The sequence below is a fragment of the Diadema antillarum genome, unplaced genomic scaffold (assembly GCF_040938485.1).
Source record: "Diadema antillarum isolate AM-2024a unplaced genomic scaffold, OU_Dant_1.0 scf00000087, whole genome shotgun sequence".
NCBI classification, from domain to species: Eukaryota; Metazoa; Echinodermata; class Echinoidea; order Diadematoida; family Diadematidae; genus Diadema; species Diadema antillarum.
Genome location: NW_027270976.1, coordinates 2,211,723 through 2,232,105, shown reverse-complemented (window position 1 = coordinate 2,232,105; position 20,383 = coordinate 2,211,723). Strand labels below are relative to the sequence as shown.

Genomic DNA, 20,383 nt, shown 5'->3' with positions numbered 1-20,383 from the left:
ACATGTGTATACCACGTATTTGTATATAATGTATTTACATGCATTTTGTGAATAAATCAAATCAAATCAAATCAAATAGAATCAAATCTAAAGTCAGATGTATCAGAATAGTCTCATACATCAATATCAAGTGAGATAAAGTAACACAAAGTTGTGCTTGTGGGCAGGATGTACATGTCATTACCTAACGTGAAGACCAGGGTTTTTTGTTTCCACTGTGAATATCTGCAGTTTGTTGTAAATGGGCCAAATGTGTAGTGAGCGACATAGTCAGGATTGTTGTTAAATCCTACAAGCATTTGCCATAAAAAATGCACAAGGTAATACACATCATAAAAAGAACCTTCAAAGTAAACATATTTTCTGTGTGATTTTGAAGACAAGCTTCTGATCTGATCATCACCCTTGTTAAAGGAATTTTGTTTTGAGATCTGCATTTTGTAAAACTTCATGACCTTGGCTAATCTCCACGACTTTAAGGTTTGTCATAAAGACAAACAAATCCCTCGCCCTGGTGTGCAAATTTACATTCAGTTGGATTTGTAGATCCTGTACAGTATGATTGCATTGTCATAGCCATTTGTACTGTACACACTGCAGATATAAATCAGCTAAAAGTAACCTGATCAGTGGGGATATCAGTCTAGTGCTAAAGTCTAAATGTAGTTTCTGCCAGCTGTTAAGCTGTAATTTTCAATGACTCGTAGATACAGGAGCAGTAAAGTTGAGTTTGCTGCTGCATTGCATGCAGGGTCTCCATGAATCAACCATTTGACCCTCTATAAATGTCAGCCTGTTTACCCGTCAGTCTATAAATCTGCACACCATTTGTGAGAGACTATAAATTTGAGGAGGTTTCATATCAAATATGCTAGATATTTCACAAACATGATAGAAATTTCTAGCAAAGCAAGCAAATGGTATGTTTCAAGGACAGTTTTGATGTCAAAATACATGTCACATGTCTAATGTCACCCAACGTAAACATTGCACAACTGGTTGTAAAACTTGAGGTTAGAATCTTCTTGTATAAGTCTAATAATTAAAAAAAAAAAATCTATTGTCATATGTCTACAGGTGTCTGTATAGCAGATTACACACACAGGACATTTTGAAAACTTTTTTTTTTCTTTGCTCCTGCTTGTTTTCAAAGTTAATACAACTTTAGTTAATACAATTATGGTACAATGTTAAATGATATGTTAATACTTGTACAACCTCCATACTTTGACCAGGCAAGTACCCATTCATCGGTACTTGCCATGGGTACAGACAGGCAGTGAGTTTTGTCCAGGCCAAGCAGCCAAGTGGATTGGTAGTACCCTGCCTTATGGTTGTGATTTTCCTTCCATGTTTATAGGTTATTCACTGCCAAGGCCACATGAAACTTTCTGTCTCAGAAGCAGCTGCCATGGGGTACCGCATACCCTCGTCTCCCTGTTTGGTCCTGATCGCCAGTCCCATCCCACACCCCTCAAACATTGAGATCCCCCTGGACTGCAGTGCATTTCTCACAAGACACAGTATGGACATGAAGTTCACATACTGTGATGAAAAGTAAGGCATCTCTTACACCAGAATGAGCTTCACAGGTGTTAGAACTCATTCGGTATTGTATTTTTACTCTCTTTTTCAAAGAACAAACTCCAGTACTAGTGGACAGGATATACAATTGCCGGAGATTCAAGTTTGAAGCTTTACAAGAGCTATTTAAAATCACTGTTTGGGTTATGTGTAGGTGTCTTGGAGTTAGAGAGAGAGAGAGAAAAAAAAAGACATGGTTTTCATTGCATAGTATCCCAACTATAAGTACAAAATAGTGCTGTGCCTTTTTTTTTTTTTCAAGATGTTTTGTTTCCTGAGATGAAGAAAATCTTTAGCTCAGTTGGTATTTTGGCTGTCCGATGAGCAGTAGATGACAAGTTCACATCTATGACCGGTCCCTTATTTTTCACTTGACCTACTTTTGTACAGATTTAGCAAATTATTATGATTACCAAGATCTACAGCTAAATATCTTTTCTTTTCTTTTTTTAGTTTTTGGGTTTGCTGCTTTCTTGGCACTGAATCCATCCAGCAGCCATGTCTGAAAAAACAATAGTTTCTTTAAAGTAAATTTTTACTACAGTATCATATCTGCACATCCTTCATTTTACTGTTTCTTACACCCTTTCCCTTCTGTCGTTTCCTTGAATTTTACTCTCTTCTTTTTTTTTGGGGGGGGGGGTTCCTTCACTTATTGAGATTGTTATCATTACGGTTTAATGTACAAGAATTTCATCCTTTGGAAATGCTTGCATTTTCACTTGCAACATAACTTCAGAGTAGTAGTGTTTGTGTCACTGTACAAGTGACATTTAAAATATCACGAAGCAATGTCAGGTCTAGTGAGCTGTTACTGTTGACATAATCCAAGTGACGCTATATTTCTTCTTTTTTATTTGTATGGTATTTTTACGTAGGATTGAGGAGTTGATGGGATACAAACCCAATGAACTGGTAGGCAAATCTTTCTATGACTACTACCACGCTCTGGACGGACAACTCATTGACAAGAGTCACAGAGATCGTAAGTCGCTTGTCGTTTGTGTTTGTCCAGTTTTCACCTCCTAGTTGCCTTACATCTACAAGCTCACTTGCACGATGTATACTTTTCTATGCTATTCTAGGTCTTTTTCCGTATTCATGAGTATATCCATTTAATGTTTCGATACATCCGCTTGGTACACGGATATAAGAGAACTACACGAAAGACAAAATTTCCCTGTCTGATGCGAGGGAGGACAACTCAATGTATCTCATTTATTATCTTAGCTTTCCAAATACTCTATAGATAACCTATAAAAAAACAAATGGTGTAAGTCCAAAGGACTGTGACAGTAAATAAATGAAAAAGAAAGTTATCTATGTAGATGCAAAGATCTACTAGATATTGCATACTTACAGTTTAAACTCTTCAATATGCTGTGAGTGTCTTGTCAAAAATAGATCAGTGTTCTATTTAGCTATTCATATTGACATTTGACTTACAGTGTTTGCCAAGGGGCAGACATCAACAGGCCGGTATCGCTTTCTTGCAAAGAGTGGTGGCTACATGTGGCTGGAAACGCAGGCAACAATAATCTACAACAACAAGACCAACAAGCCACAATGCATTGTTTGTGTCAATTACACCATAAGGTTAGTCTTACTGCATGCTTACACACTTGTTATTTATATTCATAACTACAGATCAGTCAGTAGTCAAAAGTGTAAATGTGTAAAAGAAATATACCGAGTAGAATTAAGCACACCGGTAGACAGTAAATACCCCTAAGGAAACTGTCTTCGTGTTGGTAATACATGTATATGTTTTTACTTATTAGTTTTGAAAAGGAACGAAACCCAGCTCTATATGCGTGGATTGAATGAATGCAACAATATTAGTAGAACACATCAGTGCAGTTAGAGGAATAATCAGAAAATCCATTCGAAAGTAATACATTTTTAAGGTTTCAGTGTGGCCATCACTGTCTTGAGAAGACTACAATGGTTTGTGACGTCATGCATGCACAGTGACATGAAGAGAATGTCAAGAGAATTCCACTAAATTTCTTTTTTTTTAATGAAAAGTACTCATCCCCCCCCCCCCCCATAGTGACATATGTTCAGGGTATTAAATATGATTCCCTGCTTTCTAAAAATAGGTAATTCAAATGCTTTTCCATTATGCTAGAAAAATGAAAATACATTGAATTTGTTTTCTGTATATTGTCCATGCATGACATCGCAAAATGTTGTAGACTTTTTTATCCAGCAGTGACAGCACCAAAATGTTGAGACTTCATAACTTTTGAAAGAATTGTCTGTTTTACTTCACAGTACGCTGACATGCTCTACTCTCATTTCTGCATTCACTCAATGCACATTTTACATGTACTTGGGGTTTCATTCCTCTTCAAAACTAGTGATTTCTGGAGAGAAATAAAGTGGAAGGAGAGATTACCATTTCTCTTTCTCTTACTCTGCAGTGGATTGAAACTTATATATGTGAGTAGTGTTACCAGTCTCCCACATTTAATGTTTATATAGTCAATACACTTCAGCTGCTGGGGAACACTGTTCCATTGGATTCTCATCTATCATATTTCCTTTCATGTGTGATGAAACTGTGGCATGCATTTTGTTTCACTCTTAAAATACTACAAACTTTTTGAATAGAATGTGTCAGAATTGACTTGCAAGCAGCTCTTACATTGAAGAGCATTGTAGGAATTTAGAGTCAGAATAGATGCTTGTGTTTGTCAGATTTCCATTCTGTAGGTTGGTTAAATTCATTGTGCGAGTCGGCAATGGTGCATTCAGCATGACACTTTGACCTACATTTTTACTTCCTATACAGTGTCGTACATGCAGTTGAAAATTCTTTTGTCCGTAGTATCAAACAGGAGTGGTGTTAGAGATGAATACATAGGGTTATTCAACCGTAAGTTTGGCCGGCTGTAGTGGGAGCCTCACTCCAATAAAGGATTGTAATATATATGTGATGATGAAGAAGAGATGTGATTCAATTTGATGGCAAACCTCAAAAGAGCAATGGCTATGGTTCTTTGTAAGGATCATGATGAAGAATCATGATTCCACTGCTACACCATGACAAGCTCACTGGGTATTTACCGCTGTTGTACAATGATTGATTGCCCACAATACCCCCACATGTATCACAAACAGACATGGTCTTTACCTGACTTGAGAGTCAAACTGGAATATTACAGGGAAAATAGAACAATTTGCTCATTCAACTGTACCTGTCAATAAGCTGAATAACATGTTACAGAGACTGTCAGCTTATGGATATAGTGCCGTTGGGATTGTGCGCAAGCTGCATGCCAATGAAATCTACTGGCTTAACATATGACCCACACTCTTTTATCACTGTCTAGAGACCAGACAATTTCTTATTATGCGAGATACATTGTGCCTCACATTTGCATTCTGTTTACCTAAATGTCAAGTGTCTGGTATTCAATAACAGCAGAGACAGATGTAATCTCTATTGAAACATGCTATGGCATGCAGCCATAATGTCATATTAATACTTGGGGTTTAAATTGCATTACAAATGAAGAGGAGAGACCTGTGGGCTATTGTCATAAAAAATGGGGGAAATGCATCAAATTGTCACATATAAGAAAGCAAAGGCTTCATACACTACTAAGCTTTCATTTATTCAAGGAAGGTCCCTTGGCATCCTAGAATAAAGAAAGGAACGTTACTCTCTTTCAATTTTGAAAGAGAAAGTATTTTTTAAGATAACTTTTTTTTTTTTTTTTTTTTTGGGGGGGGGGGATCATCTTCCTCATCTAAAGTGCTGACTGGTTTTGTCTGTTTGTTTGTTTGTGGGTATTTTTTGCACTTCTGTCTTTCCAAGTGTAACAGGTTTAAAGTTCAAATACTTGGAGTTTGAAGTGTAAAAAGTGTTGTTAATAAATCTTGAGAACACCTACATCATGAATAACATTATTTTGAGCAAAAGTTCAATTATTGATATTTTTGTGATGCATACAAGTGAGCAGCATGAGTGTTAGCAATGTGTCATTCACATTTCATAACCAAGCTAGAATTTAGGGGTGCATAGTGAATGCTGTGTTAGAGTACTTTCCTATCTTTGTGATGTAATAACTTCATTATCAATATTTGTGTGATATACACTGAAATTACCACTTGAGCCTGTGTAATTTCCCTGCATTCATGCTTTGTTATCTAGCAAGGTATGAGCTACTTAGCTCATATTGAGATCTCAATAATTTCTCCATCTATTTGGCTGTCTTCCCCCTTTGACTTCTGTTCCAAGTGACCTTGTACTTCACAATGATATATATATTAGATGCTCAGATATGATGTTATTTTTCAATTAAGGAGTAAATGGGGAAAAGTACTGTATAATTTTTCGTATAATAAGGAAATGGTTTTCCTCTTTGTATGTGTACAACTCGACATTGGATCTACAGCAATCATAATTCAGTTTTGTTGTTTATATGTTGTTTACAAGGCAATTTTGGCCGTTTCATTGTTGTTGATATGATAACCATTTATTTCATTTTGTAGGTTAATGGTAAATCAGGTTGAACTGAAATTGTTTTTGTCTTAGGCATTTGTTTAAAGTACATAAACAATGATGCCAGGTTGTGTATTATTGGGCTGTTTCATACCATAGCACACTTGTAACCTGAAGCATTTATGAGCTCACGGGTGGATAATGCCTGGTATTGGGGCTCAGTGATAGACTCTGATGGTGGGTGCATTGTTGTTGTGGCATAGCTTTCCATTGATATGAGTAGTTGTGATACAGAGACCCAAAGTGCCACAGAGTATATGGAGAGTTTGTCATTAGCCTAAGGCAGGGCTGCACACTAACCCATTTTTTTTTATACTGGTTCGACCTGTCTGTCGGACCAGTAGGTACCCAGTTTTTTCAATTTTTTACTGGTCCATTCCTCAAAAAGTTACTGTTGTGACAGTGATTTTTACTGGTCAGAGACCGTCGGACCAGTGCCAGTGTGCAGCGTTGCCTGAGGCTTGAGTCAGTTTCAATGATAATCCAGCAAAGACACTCATCTTAGGAAGGAGCTTATATATTCATGAACTATTTCTGAATCAATAATGGAAATTAAATCAATGCAAGGGAGCCTGCTGTGAGTCTATGGAGGATGAAAGATAATCATTGTGCAAATTTGGATAGTGTAGACCAAATCACAGAGTATTTCAGGATCTGAGAGTATGATGGTACTGAATTGTGCTTGACACTTTGCAGATTTGTAAGTTCAAGTGAAGTTTGTAGTGATATTGTACAAAGGGTATGATTTGAGATATTATATAAAGTTTTTTGTTTTATGTACATTCTGTCAATACTTCTTTATAATGGTATGGTTTTGTTGTTGTTGTTTTGTTGTTGTTTTTGTTTTGTTTTGTTTTGTTTTGTTTTGTTTTGTTTTGTTTTGTTTTATTTTGCTTTTTGTTCACATGTGCATGTAGGCCTACATATATGTATTTTAGTTTCTGTGTATTAGCATCATGAAACATCCTACCCAAGAGCCTGGGTACTATGACAGTATTGAATGTCCTGATGAGAGTTGTAACACCTGTTATAGTTTGATTTGACCTATTTATTTGACCAGCAAAGTCACTCATACACATACTGTGTTGATGGGCATAGTGCATCACCAGTATGACATCAAAGCTCTACCTCAGACTGCCCAGCCCCATATCTGGAAACAATCAAATACCTTTTCAGACTAAACACCAACCCTCAGATCTAAAGGTTTTATCTGACATCCCTCAAGTTTTAAACAGTGTCTGAGCATTTGTTAGACTAGGTGATGTAATGAGGGATAAACAAGCTTCACGTTGGCACTTGCTGTTACCCCCCTAGCCACTCAGTAGGTTGACCTTTACATGGGGTCAGACTGCGACATGAGCCTGGCTTCTCCAATGTGATGTCATGAAGGTTAGGGTGTTGAGTGACTCCTGATTGTGATCCAACCCTGATGCTCACCTGGCAACAGCATCACAGCGACAACACCAAGAATGGGTGGGACTCAGGGCTAGGGATGCGGGCCTGGTAGCCACCTGATCTTTGGAGGAGAGAGAAGAACATCCCTGCAAATATGGTGGACTAGAGAGGGAGGCGTTGAGCGACTGGATTCGCACCTAAATTCGTTGGCTGAATCAACGAGTTACAGCGCAGAGCTCTGACATTTGGCAGATACGACAACACATGACTTGTGTAATGTTTCAGGGTTCCCATGCCTCCCGCGGATATTGGGGATTATTGGGGCAATTGTAGTTTCAAACTGAGCAGAAAAATGATTACATCTGCAGATGAAGTAACATCATAACAGCTAAAAGTAGCATGAAGCTCATGATATGTTGTCCTTGTATTTGCGTTTCAAATGTATTTCCACTCTGTCTCTTTCTCATGGTGAAAAGGGATTAAACAGATCAGGCATCATACTGTGTACTAAGCTACACAGGGTCTGTGGGTTTGTTGGGATTATAGTCAAAGAGAAAAGGGCACTTTGCCACTTAGATGGTTTGCATTCTTACGATGTTGATTTCAAGTTATTCTGTCACAATCAGTGTAGTCATAACCCATGCTGAGATACAGGTATCATTGTATGGCGCTTTCTTCTTCATGTTGTCTGTGATTGATGGATTCCAATTAGGCATGACTGGCTCCTATGGTTGTGGTATGTGGGATCCTAGGGACTACAGCTTGCACAAATGCATTGTTATTAGACAGTGTAGTTGGCTGATATTGAATTACATTTGCACTTCATTGGGAAGGTTCACATGCTTAAGCTGTGACACCGGGACCCGTGGGAGGGGATTAGTACCGGCTTCTCTCCTCTCTCATGCAGCCCCGGGGACTCATGTTACAGCACCTAAATCAGTAGAAACCTGGGAATTCACAGCAGGCATCATGATGGGACAAGTCCATCTAGAGAGTAGATGAGAATCCATCCTACCTTGAAAAGTTGTTAGTCGTAATGTGAACCAATGATCGAATATGATTGAGTTTTGATTATGCTCAGCTCTTATTCTTGTGCTATTTTGGCGACATATGAAATTTTACAGTATTTCTATGTGCTGATTTCTTTTGTGAAAGAGAAATACCAGTCTGCTATACGTTAATGCTTTTCTAAGCATGAACTTCTAGGTTATAGTCAGGAACAATCATTTCACTGCTCTGTGCGAAAAGAAAAGTGTGTTTTTATCATTGTTTGAATTTGTTATTGTATAAATTGCAGATGCATCCAACAAGGAACTTAGCACTCTAAAAGAAATCCAGGCAAATTGAAAGAAAAAAGTTTGATGATGTCAATCACTATCAGTTGTCTGTACAAAGTAATCCTAAGTTTTCATGGTGGTTAGGATATCTGTCAATTAAATCTTAACATTCAGGAAGATTTACAAAATGTACAGCTGCCAGGCAGTGTGTGAATAAACAGACAAAAACAACCATGTGAGATTATTTTACACATGTTACACAAGATGTTACCCAGATCAACTAATTTGCATGTTAACATATAAAAGATAATGCAGTCAAAGTACACTGTGTATCACTTGATATTCACATGGTGGGTATGAGTAATGAAAACAAAGTTGTGGTAGTTGTTTGGGGGATACTCTGATCCCTCCTTCTATAAACCAGTATGATGAGTCACTAACCTCAAAACATCCCTCTCACAGTCAGATATCACACAATGCCTTTCATGGATGTTAAAGGAAGGTCAATGCAGATTGGGAAGTAGGGAGCATGAATGTTGTTGACTGACTCATCTGTGAGATTGTGATGTACAGATGCCAAGTCTGGATTGGTAATACTTCACAGCCATGTGTGTCACGATATGGGAAGTGCATTACTAGGAACAGGCCAAGCTTTTAGTGTCATTTGTTGCTTTGGAAATAGATGAACCGCAACTCATGCTGCCTACGTCAAGGGGAGATGTTGCTTTGATGTGAGAAAAGAGAACATTTCGAATTAAAGGGAAATCATTCTTTTCTTCACGTAACTGGACCTTGTGGAAAGAAATTATCAACCATGATTGTATGGTTGTAATGTTGAACATTAGAGATAAGTAATCGGTAATTTATATTTTCATATACTCACTTTGTGTAACTAAGGAGATAAAGTTGATAGTGTGTGCAAGTATACAAATGATGCACAGGATAGAGTGCGTTAGTGTAGGCGTAGTGCACTCGAGGGTATTTACAATTGTGAAACATGCACGAGGCGAAGCCGAGTGCATGTTGCACTACATTGTAAATACCCGAGAGTGAGCTACGCCTACACTAACGCCACGAAATAATCCTGTGCATCATTCGTTTTATAAAATGGGTCGAAAATTCGAAAACTAACATCATTTTTCAGCGTTTTTCACGTACCTTTGTGGGTCAAGACGTCCGAAGATGTTCTTCCCAAACTTTTACGCACGTCGCACTCGCGGAAGTCCCGCACATACAGTATAAGTATAATGGGGGGTTGGGTTTCCGGACACCCGCATGAAAACTTACTTATTTTACATAGAATATGCACCCTTTACCTTAAAGACTTGATATAGACTCCTCATATAGGCCTACTAGACAACATACTCTGAAAACGGCGTGAGAATTAACCTGCTAAATCGTTGGATTTGCTCTTCAAAGTGACTCCATGTACGCGTCCGGTCCCATAACGCTTGGTCTACTGTACTGTACAAAGTGTACGTATAGTACAGTATACGTACGTACGCCACATATGTTATGCACAAGGGAAGACAGGCCGGCCGGCCGGCAGCCCGAACTAGAAGTTGTTTACAGGATTGACAGCGCGTACGCGTATGCATGCAATTCATCAAAGGAGCTGCCGCGCGCACAGACGATCGGCAATCTACCATAGGATTACAGGCAGTGCAGTTGTACTGAAGTAAAGGAAGGAGGTGTGTCTCATTTCAGCGCTTCCTATTGGCTACATTCTTGAACCCATTTTATAATAATTGATATTAAACTTTTTGTCAGTAAAGTAGTCCCACAAAATTGAAAGTTAATGAAAGTTCTTGTGATAAAAAGACACATTTGTGTATGATAGTCATTCCTTTAGTAGTTACTTTCCATTCGAACCATATTAAAGCCATTTTGATTTTTTTTAAAAAGAAATAGCTTAACAATATTCATATAATCATGGTACAATGCGCTGTATTAATACTACGTATGTGTTTTATGTTTGGTGTAATATACTTTGGTATTGCACAGCTTGATAGAGCAGGCTAGAGATAACCATACCAGCATGCCTCTCTACAGATGAGTGATATGGTCTGATGAGTGACATAAAGGTTTTTCTTAAGATCACATTGTGACTGCAATGAGAAAGTCTGCACTACTGAGGTTTAGTTCACCCTTTGATTGCCCTTGAACATTCAACCTTCCTTGAAGATCAGTGTCTCGTTACAGTGCGCTTGGATGTGCAGTTGATAGGTATGAGCCATGGAGCTGGAGTTTCTTTCAACAGAAAACATTTGAATCCTGTTACTGAGTGTGAGGTGGAGGTAGTCATGTTACATCACTGATAGTTGTAGTTGGCTGTGCCAAACTTGGTTTTGTCTGCTTCCCAACCTTGTTGAGATGGTTTCAGCGAGCACTCACTAGAGCTGCCCACACTGCTTAGTTGTCTTCTTTACAAGTCATGTCTGAACTAGAAAAGCACTCGGAAGGCGCAGACCTCTGCCAAGCAGCTCATTTCCACCCATACATACATCCCTCCCAATAATAGCTTTCAAAAAATAATAAGAAGAAGTGCTTTTCTGCACAGCTCCTTGAGCAGAGCACGGGGCTGTAGTACATGTACATGCAAAGCTCAATTACGTGCAGCTTAGACCAGGCGTCCACTAGGGCGCGGACAAGACGCGGACAAGCCCCGGAATGCAAATTTGGTATTCCGCACTCCTTCGGGAACCTGTCCGCACGTTCCTGAACGTGTCCGCTCACTGTCCTAAACATGTCCGGGTGTTTCCGCACCTTTGGTAGAGAGAAAAATTTCCGCATCCAAATTTTGATCGAGACCAAAATTTGGACGCGGAAATGAACTTCCTGACACCTTCGGCGACTTGTCCTGACGATGTCCTGAGAATGTCCCGCTTGTCCGGAACCCTTCCGCTCCTTCCGCACACGCACCGGAAAGAATCCCGCGGTGTGGGGAAGCTTCCCGAATGAAAGCGGAAGACACCAGGAATGTTTTAGGACAGCGCGGAGCCGATGCGGATCTATATATGCAAGTGTCCGGAACCGATGCGGAAATTTTGTGATCCAGACACGAAAATGTCGACACTTTCCGCGAGTATCATGCCAATGAAACGCAAAATGAGCAAGAAGGGAGGCGAGGCCCCCATGCAAATATCCCCATCACAGGCACACCTTACGTCTAGCGATGAAGAACAGGTAAATCTAAGGAATTTCCGGTCCCAGAAGGCAAAGAAGAAGGTAGTAGAGACTGTGCCAAAAGCAACCAGAAAGAAGTGAAATCAGCCCCCTAACTTCCTAGTAAGTTTGTTTTGATTTGATCTTTTCAGAAATTATTTTTCATCTGAGTGACTTTCCTGGTTCCTATTACTTACTATACTACATTTTCCTTCATGTTGTTTTCGTATTTTATTTGCAAACAAACTAGGTTGTTCCATGTGACAGCCCAGCTGGAAAATAACAAAAGTAGGTGGAAGTACACTCAGAAAGAAAAAGGATAGAATTTTTGGCTAAATGTTAATGTATTATATAAACATGAACAAGTTGTTATTCATACGTAAATGCTTTCTAATGATACAACATATTAGAACAAAAGACAACTTCATCACACTAAAAAGCATGAATTCAATTGCAAAGAAATACCTGTGGTCTCATTACAATGTAATATTTTTGAAGCCCAAAATAACAATGAAAGCTAAAGATGATGGAGGAAAATGAAGAATTTTCTGTCTTCAAAATTCAAGTGAAATGAGAGAAAAAGCAATAAATCATGAACTCGAGAAAGTGATAAATTTCTGTCTTTCTTTTGCTTTGTTTTTTTGCTGAGTGTATATATTTAAGTACACATTAAGCATCACAAATCATTTCAGAAACATTCTTACCTGAATGATTTTCGTAGTTGTTACTACCTAATATTTTTTTCTTCTTTTTTTTTGTTTTAGTTGCAAATAAACTCGATTGTCCAATTTGAGAGCCCAGCTGAACCCCCCCCCCAAAAAAAAAGTGAATTAAAGTAGGTTACAAATATTTCCCCATTTTTACACGTCATTGACAATAGGCTAGTAACCTCTAAGCATGAAAAAAAAAATTCTCGGACTTGGTAATGTTCAAAAGTGATCAAAATAAGAGAGGGTTAGAGATGCACAAGGGTAAAAATCAGAGAAAGAAAAACAAATTTAATGATTAGGATCAATTTGGCATGCTCTACAGAAGTATCAGACAAAACATGTATATACTTCACGATGGATAAAGCACGTCTAAAAAAAGGGAATAAAGAATATATACACCCTGTATATATATATATATATATATATATATATATATATATATATATATAGGGCTCGACACTAACGGTGGCCCGGTGGCCCAGGGCCACCAAAAATGAAAGTCAGGCCACCAAATTTCAAAAAAGGGCAAATTTGGTGGCCCGCCTCGGGCCGCCAAAATTTTTTGAAAAGTATGTCAATAAATTCGTAACTTTTTGCGCCGGAAATTAGCAGTTAAATTTGTTTAAAGGATGGATGAGAAGGATTGAATGAGTGCCTGAGAGTGAGTGTTGCAAGTTTGTTGAAGTTTATTTATAAGTAGATTTGTCCAACTTCTAATTCTTACTATCATAAAACTTAAATATTTGACTCATTAAAACAAAGGACTTTTAATGTTTTTTATTGTTTTTTTCGGGACACCAAATTTTTCTCTCGGGCCACCAAAAATTTGAAATTTAGGATTTTGGTGGCCCCATCGGGCCACCAAACAAAAAAGTTAGTGTCGAGCCATGAGATATATATATATATATATATATATATATATATAGTAACATAAGTAACAGTAGGTAACAAAACTGCAACAAAGATCATGCTGTATTCACTAACGGTTTATTTCTTGTGAAGAAATAAATCGGTGAATACAGCATGAACTTTGTTGCAGTTTTGTTACTTATCTTTTTATCTTGCCCACACGTGCATGGACTACCTTATCAACATGACTATACATATATACATTTGCATTTTTATGTATATTATATATATATATATATATATATATATATATATATATGGTTCAAAAAGTTTACGAATATCATCCATGTGACTGTAGGCAGAGAAAAAATGTTCTCCCAGATGAGACAAATTAAAAAAAAAAAATGAGTCGTCAGCCGACATGCAAGCAATCCTATTCTTCGACTCTTGGTGGTCACATTTATCAAATAATATTGACCAATCATATCAGTATAATATCAGCCGCTACTGCTGAAGCACAACAAGGAGCATCAATGAGCAGTCAAATGAGGAAAAGTCAAAGTCAGCGCCAAATTTGCACCTTTCCATTTTCCTGGTATTGTCCGCAGTTTGTCCGCATGCCTAACTTTTGTTGTCCGGAAGGCATCCTGATTGTCCGCGTTCATTCCTGGTGTAATCCTAAATGTTTCCGCGCTGCCCGGCTACGATTAGCATATTCCGAGGTATTTCGCACTCTTCCGGAGTGATTCCTAGGAATGTCCGCAGTCAGTCCGCGGACAGTCCGCGGACAGTCCGCGGACAGTCCTAGGAATGTCCCAGGACAAGCCGATTCACAAAGTTATTCCGCGTCTGTCGCGGACAGGATGCCGAAATAACAAAATTTGCTTCCGCAACCCTTCCGGGGCTTGTCCGCGCCCAAGTGGACGTCCGCCCTTAAACTCCCAAGCTCATTGACCCTATTTGCAATAATATAGAAAATGCTTCAAAAATTCATAAAAATGCCTGGATCACTACCAAAATTTAATCATCTGTTCCTTGTGTTATTCTCGACTTTCCGTGTAAGTTTCATCCAATTTCGTTCACAAATTTTTGCAATTTTTTTGCACACAGACAAACCAACAGCGATAAAGTAAAATAACCTTTTCAATGGCAGAGGTAATAATGATATTTGTACTGAGGTGGTTCATGCACGCTGAAACCATGGTTGTAGTAACGAGTAAGGATGGAGAGGGAATAGCAGTTTGTGGCATCATCTACGTACCAGTTTTCACAGTGCTACAAGTTAGTGTACATCAGTGACTTTTTCTAGCCTGGTGAAAGAGCAGTTGATATATCTTTTTATGAAGCAGGGGAATAATATAACCCTCATAATATGCCGGTGAAAAGTCAAAGGAATGTGTAATTTTCATGAAAAATGAAATTTTGTGGAATTCTCTTTATATCTTTATCGTTGCCTGCAGTGACGTCAGGAACTGTTGTAGTCCTCTCATCCAGTAATAGCGGCACCAAAACTTCAAAAATTCATAACTTTTGAACAGATTGTCCAGTTTTAAAACTTTTGCTGATGTGTTCTAATATTGCTGCATGCAATCAATCATATTTATTTTTGAGGAAATGTCCCCTTATACTGCATTTAAGTTTTTCTTGCATTCATGTTTGATATACATTGTAAGTGCAAAACTTTTTTTATATAAATCTGTATTCTGTTATGCCCTCACACACCCCTGTTTTATTAGATAGCAATACAGTGTAATACTATTGCTTTGGGAAAGAGTCTACTTTTGAAGACTAGTCATCTCACTCCCCCTATTCTTGCCTCCGCATACCAGAAGAATATGAACATTCATGTTCCCAGCATGTGTGCATATGTGAAGTATTGATTTGTCATTACCATTTGTCATTTCTGTGAATTCCTGCCCTGTTGATGCACTTCATAACACCTGTCAGGGCTTGGTAGCGTCAGCCAACATGGGAGGTGTGAACCTCGGCCATCTGCATACATCTCAGAGATAAAGTGTATAGACCAAACATACGCCTCCTTGCAGCCTAATTCGATATCAGCTACGTTATGCATGGGATTATTCTAAAGATCATACACGATGATTTCTCATTAGACCATATCTGATCATATTTATCTGATGATCCACATCAAAAAAGTTTAGGAATGGCAGTTTGAGCAAGGAGGTACTAGGCGAGCCTAGTACCTCCTTGGTTTGAGCAAGCATGTTTGGAAACTGAATTACTAATCATTTTCTGTGTGTGTGTGTGTCAATATGCTGAATTGACCAGAACTTTACTATTGGTTTGACTGTTGAAAGTCACTAGCACAGTGTTTTATGTCCAAACAGTTCTATCTGTCATAAGAAAGAAAAAGTCACTTGCAGTAAGCTAGTTCACAGTTCGGCCTACTCTCTGCCCATTAGCAGATAAAGGTCAAATGAGAATGACAACTTGAGACACAGAGTTGTAATAAAGCTAGTATCTCACCAACGGAGACGTCTCCACGACATCTCCAACTTATCAGTCGCTGCAGTCGCGGAGACGTCTCCAACATAAAAATGGCTTGCGATCTCGCCAAGGAGACGTCTCTGAGACGAGTTATGGCAGGTGTCAAAAAATTTCAAATATGATGGAGCCATTGCAGGATCACCTGACTTGATCTAGGCAGGATGTCAGCATGCAGATGGTCACGTGGTTTCTAAAGTAGGTCAAACAGCGTCAAATAGAGTCATGGAGACATCTTCGCGACCTCTCACCAGTTTTTCTGGTCTCAAGCAGGTCTCGGCGACATCTCTGAGATGTCTCTGAGACATCGCGGAGACATCGCGGAGGCGTCTCAGCAGTGGTGGATATAATTAGTCTCCGTGACATCTTCGCAACTGATGGAAACGTCGCGGAGACTTCGCGAAAAATCGAACATGTTTAAATTTCTTGCAACTCCTCGGAGACTCTGTAATTTTCAGGAGACGTTGCAGAGACATCTCTGCAACTAGCAAAATCTGGAGTCGCGAACTAGTCACGAACTAGTTTCAAGCCTAGTGAGATAATCCCCTTTAGCTGTGTCATGGACACTAGACAGTGCATTAATTATTTCTTTACACTGCAGTGAAAGAATGTTCTAAACATTGTAGGGAGCTTGTTAACATAAAAGCAGGTCGGATTGAATGAAACTGGATGATATCTATCTTTACAACTGTTTTGTTTGAATGGTTTAAAATTCACTTATTTGAACCATTGCTAACTGCAAAGGGGAAAAAAGATGTACGTATGGGAAGGCTTCACCTGAATTCATTATGGATGCTGTCCCTTTGGTAAATAGTGGATACCAATCAAATAATGACTAGTGTTGGAAGTCATTCTGATTCACAAGCGACTGTGGTCAGGATTAAAAGCAGAATTTATGTACAGTGCTGTCATGAAGGGAGTGTGCAGTGATATTTCCTGCATGATTATTGCTTTCGAAGAATTAATGCAATTCTTAATTTATGTTTTTTTGCTTGCACTTCCTTGTAATGTGATCACAATGCCTCTTTACTCTGTATGTTAGGGATGGATGGGGAAAGGAGGGTATTGAAAGATGTTAAAACTGACGTTTGGAAGTATTTGGTTCGTCACATATTCCTTGGTAAGCTTCAGTGATGGTAAAGTCCTGCAGACTTTAAGATGAAATGGCTCATCAACAAGGTCTTTCTAATTTCTAGTTGACTATCGTGTATCAGGTTTTTGTTGCCTGGTGACCCAGATATCTGCACCAGGTGAAGGCAAGGTGAAAGGGTGTTTCCTGGAGATCCTGCTGAGTGCATATTCTCTTTCAGCTCTGTCTGATGCATCAGCAAGCTGTAATATGCTAGAGGGCCTGTGCCAATTGTTTGTACTTTTCCATTGTGCCTAACTTTGAAAGAAGGCATTGACACTGAGAACTTGGTAGAATCATACTTGACTATACTGCAGATAATCCAGTGTTACCACATTCTATGGGAATGCAGGAGCAAGTACTGCAAAAGCGTGAATATTCGCGCAAGTAATTTGTTGCGCTTGGCTGGGTAAGATGAATTTAGTGTGTTTTTTTATTTCGCGGATGGTTAAGCAGTTCAAACGGCTCACCACTGCCATATCGGTTAAAAGCTCTTGCAGTACAGTGTATAATACAGGAAGAGTATCCGGTCCACATTATGACAGCAAATTTGTTCACGCTACAGGACTAGCCAACGTGAAGAAAATTTCAAATTACATAATCAGTTATACCCTTACACCTACCTTGAGATCAAAGATACAGAATCTCCAACTCTAAGCATCTCCTAAACGGGAGATTCTTCTGCCTGGACCCCCTAGCAAACTGCAGACCGTGATCATGTGAACATGTGCACAGTATTGTGCATATATCATTATGATATCCCTTGTGGCCAGGTTCCAGGGTCGACTCAGAGCCCTGGAAGCTCTAGCGTTGTAGTTGCTTTTAGGTGCCAACTCGGCCTCATTTTTTAACATAACAAAGTATAATTCGTGGGAGGAGAGCTCAATTCTCGCTATCGCCAATGACGTAAAAAGTACCCGGATGTGGCTTTCTCGTCAAGATTTAGTTCACTTGGTAGCAAGGGCACTTCCGGCGCGGGGCATAATTTGCACAACGCTAGCGTGCGCGTACATGTACCTTACCTATAGCGCAGCGCCGACCACGGATACTAGTACAGTAGGCCGCTGTACTGCCCGAGCCAGCGAGTGGCCAGGCCTGTCATGCATACTCGTACACTGTAGTCCCCGCCGCCGGCGGCCGGCCTTTCTTGCTAGCAATAGCATGCACCACTCACTGCACGCAGCGCATAAGCTAACACATACCGGTACGGCGTACATCACAGATCAGTCATTTCTGCATACGATGAAAATATGCTGGAAAATATTCACCCACCTGGATATACAGTATATCGTCATGGAATGCCCATCTTTTTTCTTTATTTGTTCTCTGTCGAAATGTCGCGAACACAATCGGGAACGAACAGTGATCTCGAACTTATCCTGTCTCCAAAGCAATTTCTTCCAAGTAAGTACACGTACGTACAATGTACGTAGGCACTGTACTAGGTCTCTACTACTACTACTAATAAGTCGCGCGTGCACGTACTGCGCTGTGGAGTCACCCGCAAACTTCACCCACGCTGCCACGTCACGTCTCGCATGCCAGTAAGGGTCCTATTTCTGCAGATTTTTTTCATTTATTGTCGTGCGAACAACACATGGCAGCTTCGCAGCAACAACCAATGGTTGTAGTAACAGCAATTTCTTAAGAATGGAGAAATTTCAAATCATATTAAAGCTGTAATTCAAGTCGAGAAAACCGGAAGTACACGTAGAATACAGTCGGTTGTGTGTGTAAATCGCATTAGTCACGTATCACGCGCGTACGAACGGAAGTGACTTTGCTACCGGACTATCCCATAATGCACCGTAAATGACGCTTAAATCAACATCCGGGTCCTTTTTACGTCATTGGCGATAGCGAGAATTTTAAGCTGGAGAAAATACAGCTTAAATGTTATTAGACACACAGAGCAGGAGAAAATCAAATAGAGTGAGAGATTTTGCAAAAATGGCCTCAAAGCTGCGAGCTTGAGCCTCTCGAGATGTACAATGATAATAGATTTATAACAAGCAGAAAATATGAACTTTTGTTTTTGTGCTAGTTTCCTGGTGCAGGAATGCACAAAAATATTCACTTTACAGTATGCAGTGTCTGATAGCTTTTATCTTAAAAAACAAACAAACAAACGAACAGATTGTTACTTTGATCCCTCAAAAGTGTCTTCTATAATAAAAGGAAAGTTATAAAGGGAGAATGCTTGCAATTTGTATGTCTTGACATGATTTGGCTTGGCTGAGTAGAAAAAGAGCATCATTCAAAATGCAAAGGCTTGATGCCATCAAGTTGAAGTCTGACATGAGACTACTCCCAACTTTACCTCGTGTACTTTCTAAAAGCGCAATAGTATGTTGAGTGTTGAACTCATACTTCTTGCAGCAGCTCATTCATCAAAGAGATGTTTGGCCGAGAATTTGTGACTGTTATCACTAGCTCCATAATAGAGAGAGGAGCATGTATTTCTTTCAGTGAGGCTCAAGTTTATTCTTGAAGGTCTGTGAGATTGAAGAGGAGGATGATGAGGGTATCAAGAGAATTTGGTATCTGGAGCAGAACTCCTTGAGGAGCCTAGCCTCTCCCTCTTGTCCTGTCTGAAGCAGTGATATCATCAAACTGATCTTTTTCTCTCAGAGTTCAGCTTTTGTATCAAAGGCTTGAACAGAGAGAAAGTGCAGTGACATCGGTGTATAGGAAAAGTGATGAGAGAACTACCGGTATATCTGTATACTGCTGTGTCTTAGCTCCCAGATGCAGGTTATTTGATTGATTTTGCTGTCATTAAGTTTGCGACATTCACACACGCTACTGCTATTTGCAATATGGATGATTGCAATTAGATGAATGGCTGTTAGCTTTTGGAGAAGTTTTATGATTCTGTTATGGTGACAACTTCTGACGTCAATTTCCTAATACAGGATATGCCCTGATAAAGCAAGAAGTGTGGGAATAGAAGATTTGTGGCAATCGTTCAATGAACTACGGTATAAGATGAAATAAGAAAGTATATTTTATAGATCAAAATAAAGATCATCCAAAGTTGATCCCGTGTGGTCACTGTTCATCTCGTAGGCAGAAGTGTTATAAATGATGATTTCTCAGAATATCTGTGCATACATTAATTCACCAGCCCCCAAACCATCACTCATCACAACAGACTACTAACAGGGAACCAGAGTATGTGATCCCCCACCCCACCCCAAGAAAAAACAAAGAAAGCAAAGGGTCCACTGTTATTCACAGGAACTGTGATAAGTAA

The 20,383-nt window shown here is 39.2% G+C and overlaps 1 protein-coding gene across 2 annotated transcripts in view; it reads left to right on the top strand.

The window, feature by feature from the left end:
* LOC139718064 (hypoxia-inducible factor 1-alpha-like) overlaps positions 1–20,383 on the top strand; it is a 43,226-nt gene that overhangs the window by 7,758 nt on the left and 15,085 nt on the right. For both annotated transcript variants that reach the window (XM_071629559.1, XM_071629558.1), the window contains exons 5-7: positions 1,361–1,557; positions 2,463–2,569; positions 3,033–3,180. In XM_071629559.1, coding sequence (XP_071485660.1) covers positions 1,361–1,557; positions 2,463–2,569; positions 3,033–3,180 — 452 coding nt within the window. The remainder of the gene's footprint in view (positions 1–1,360; positions 1,558–2,462; positions 2,570–3,032; positions 3,181–20,383) is intronic.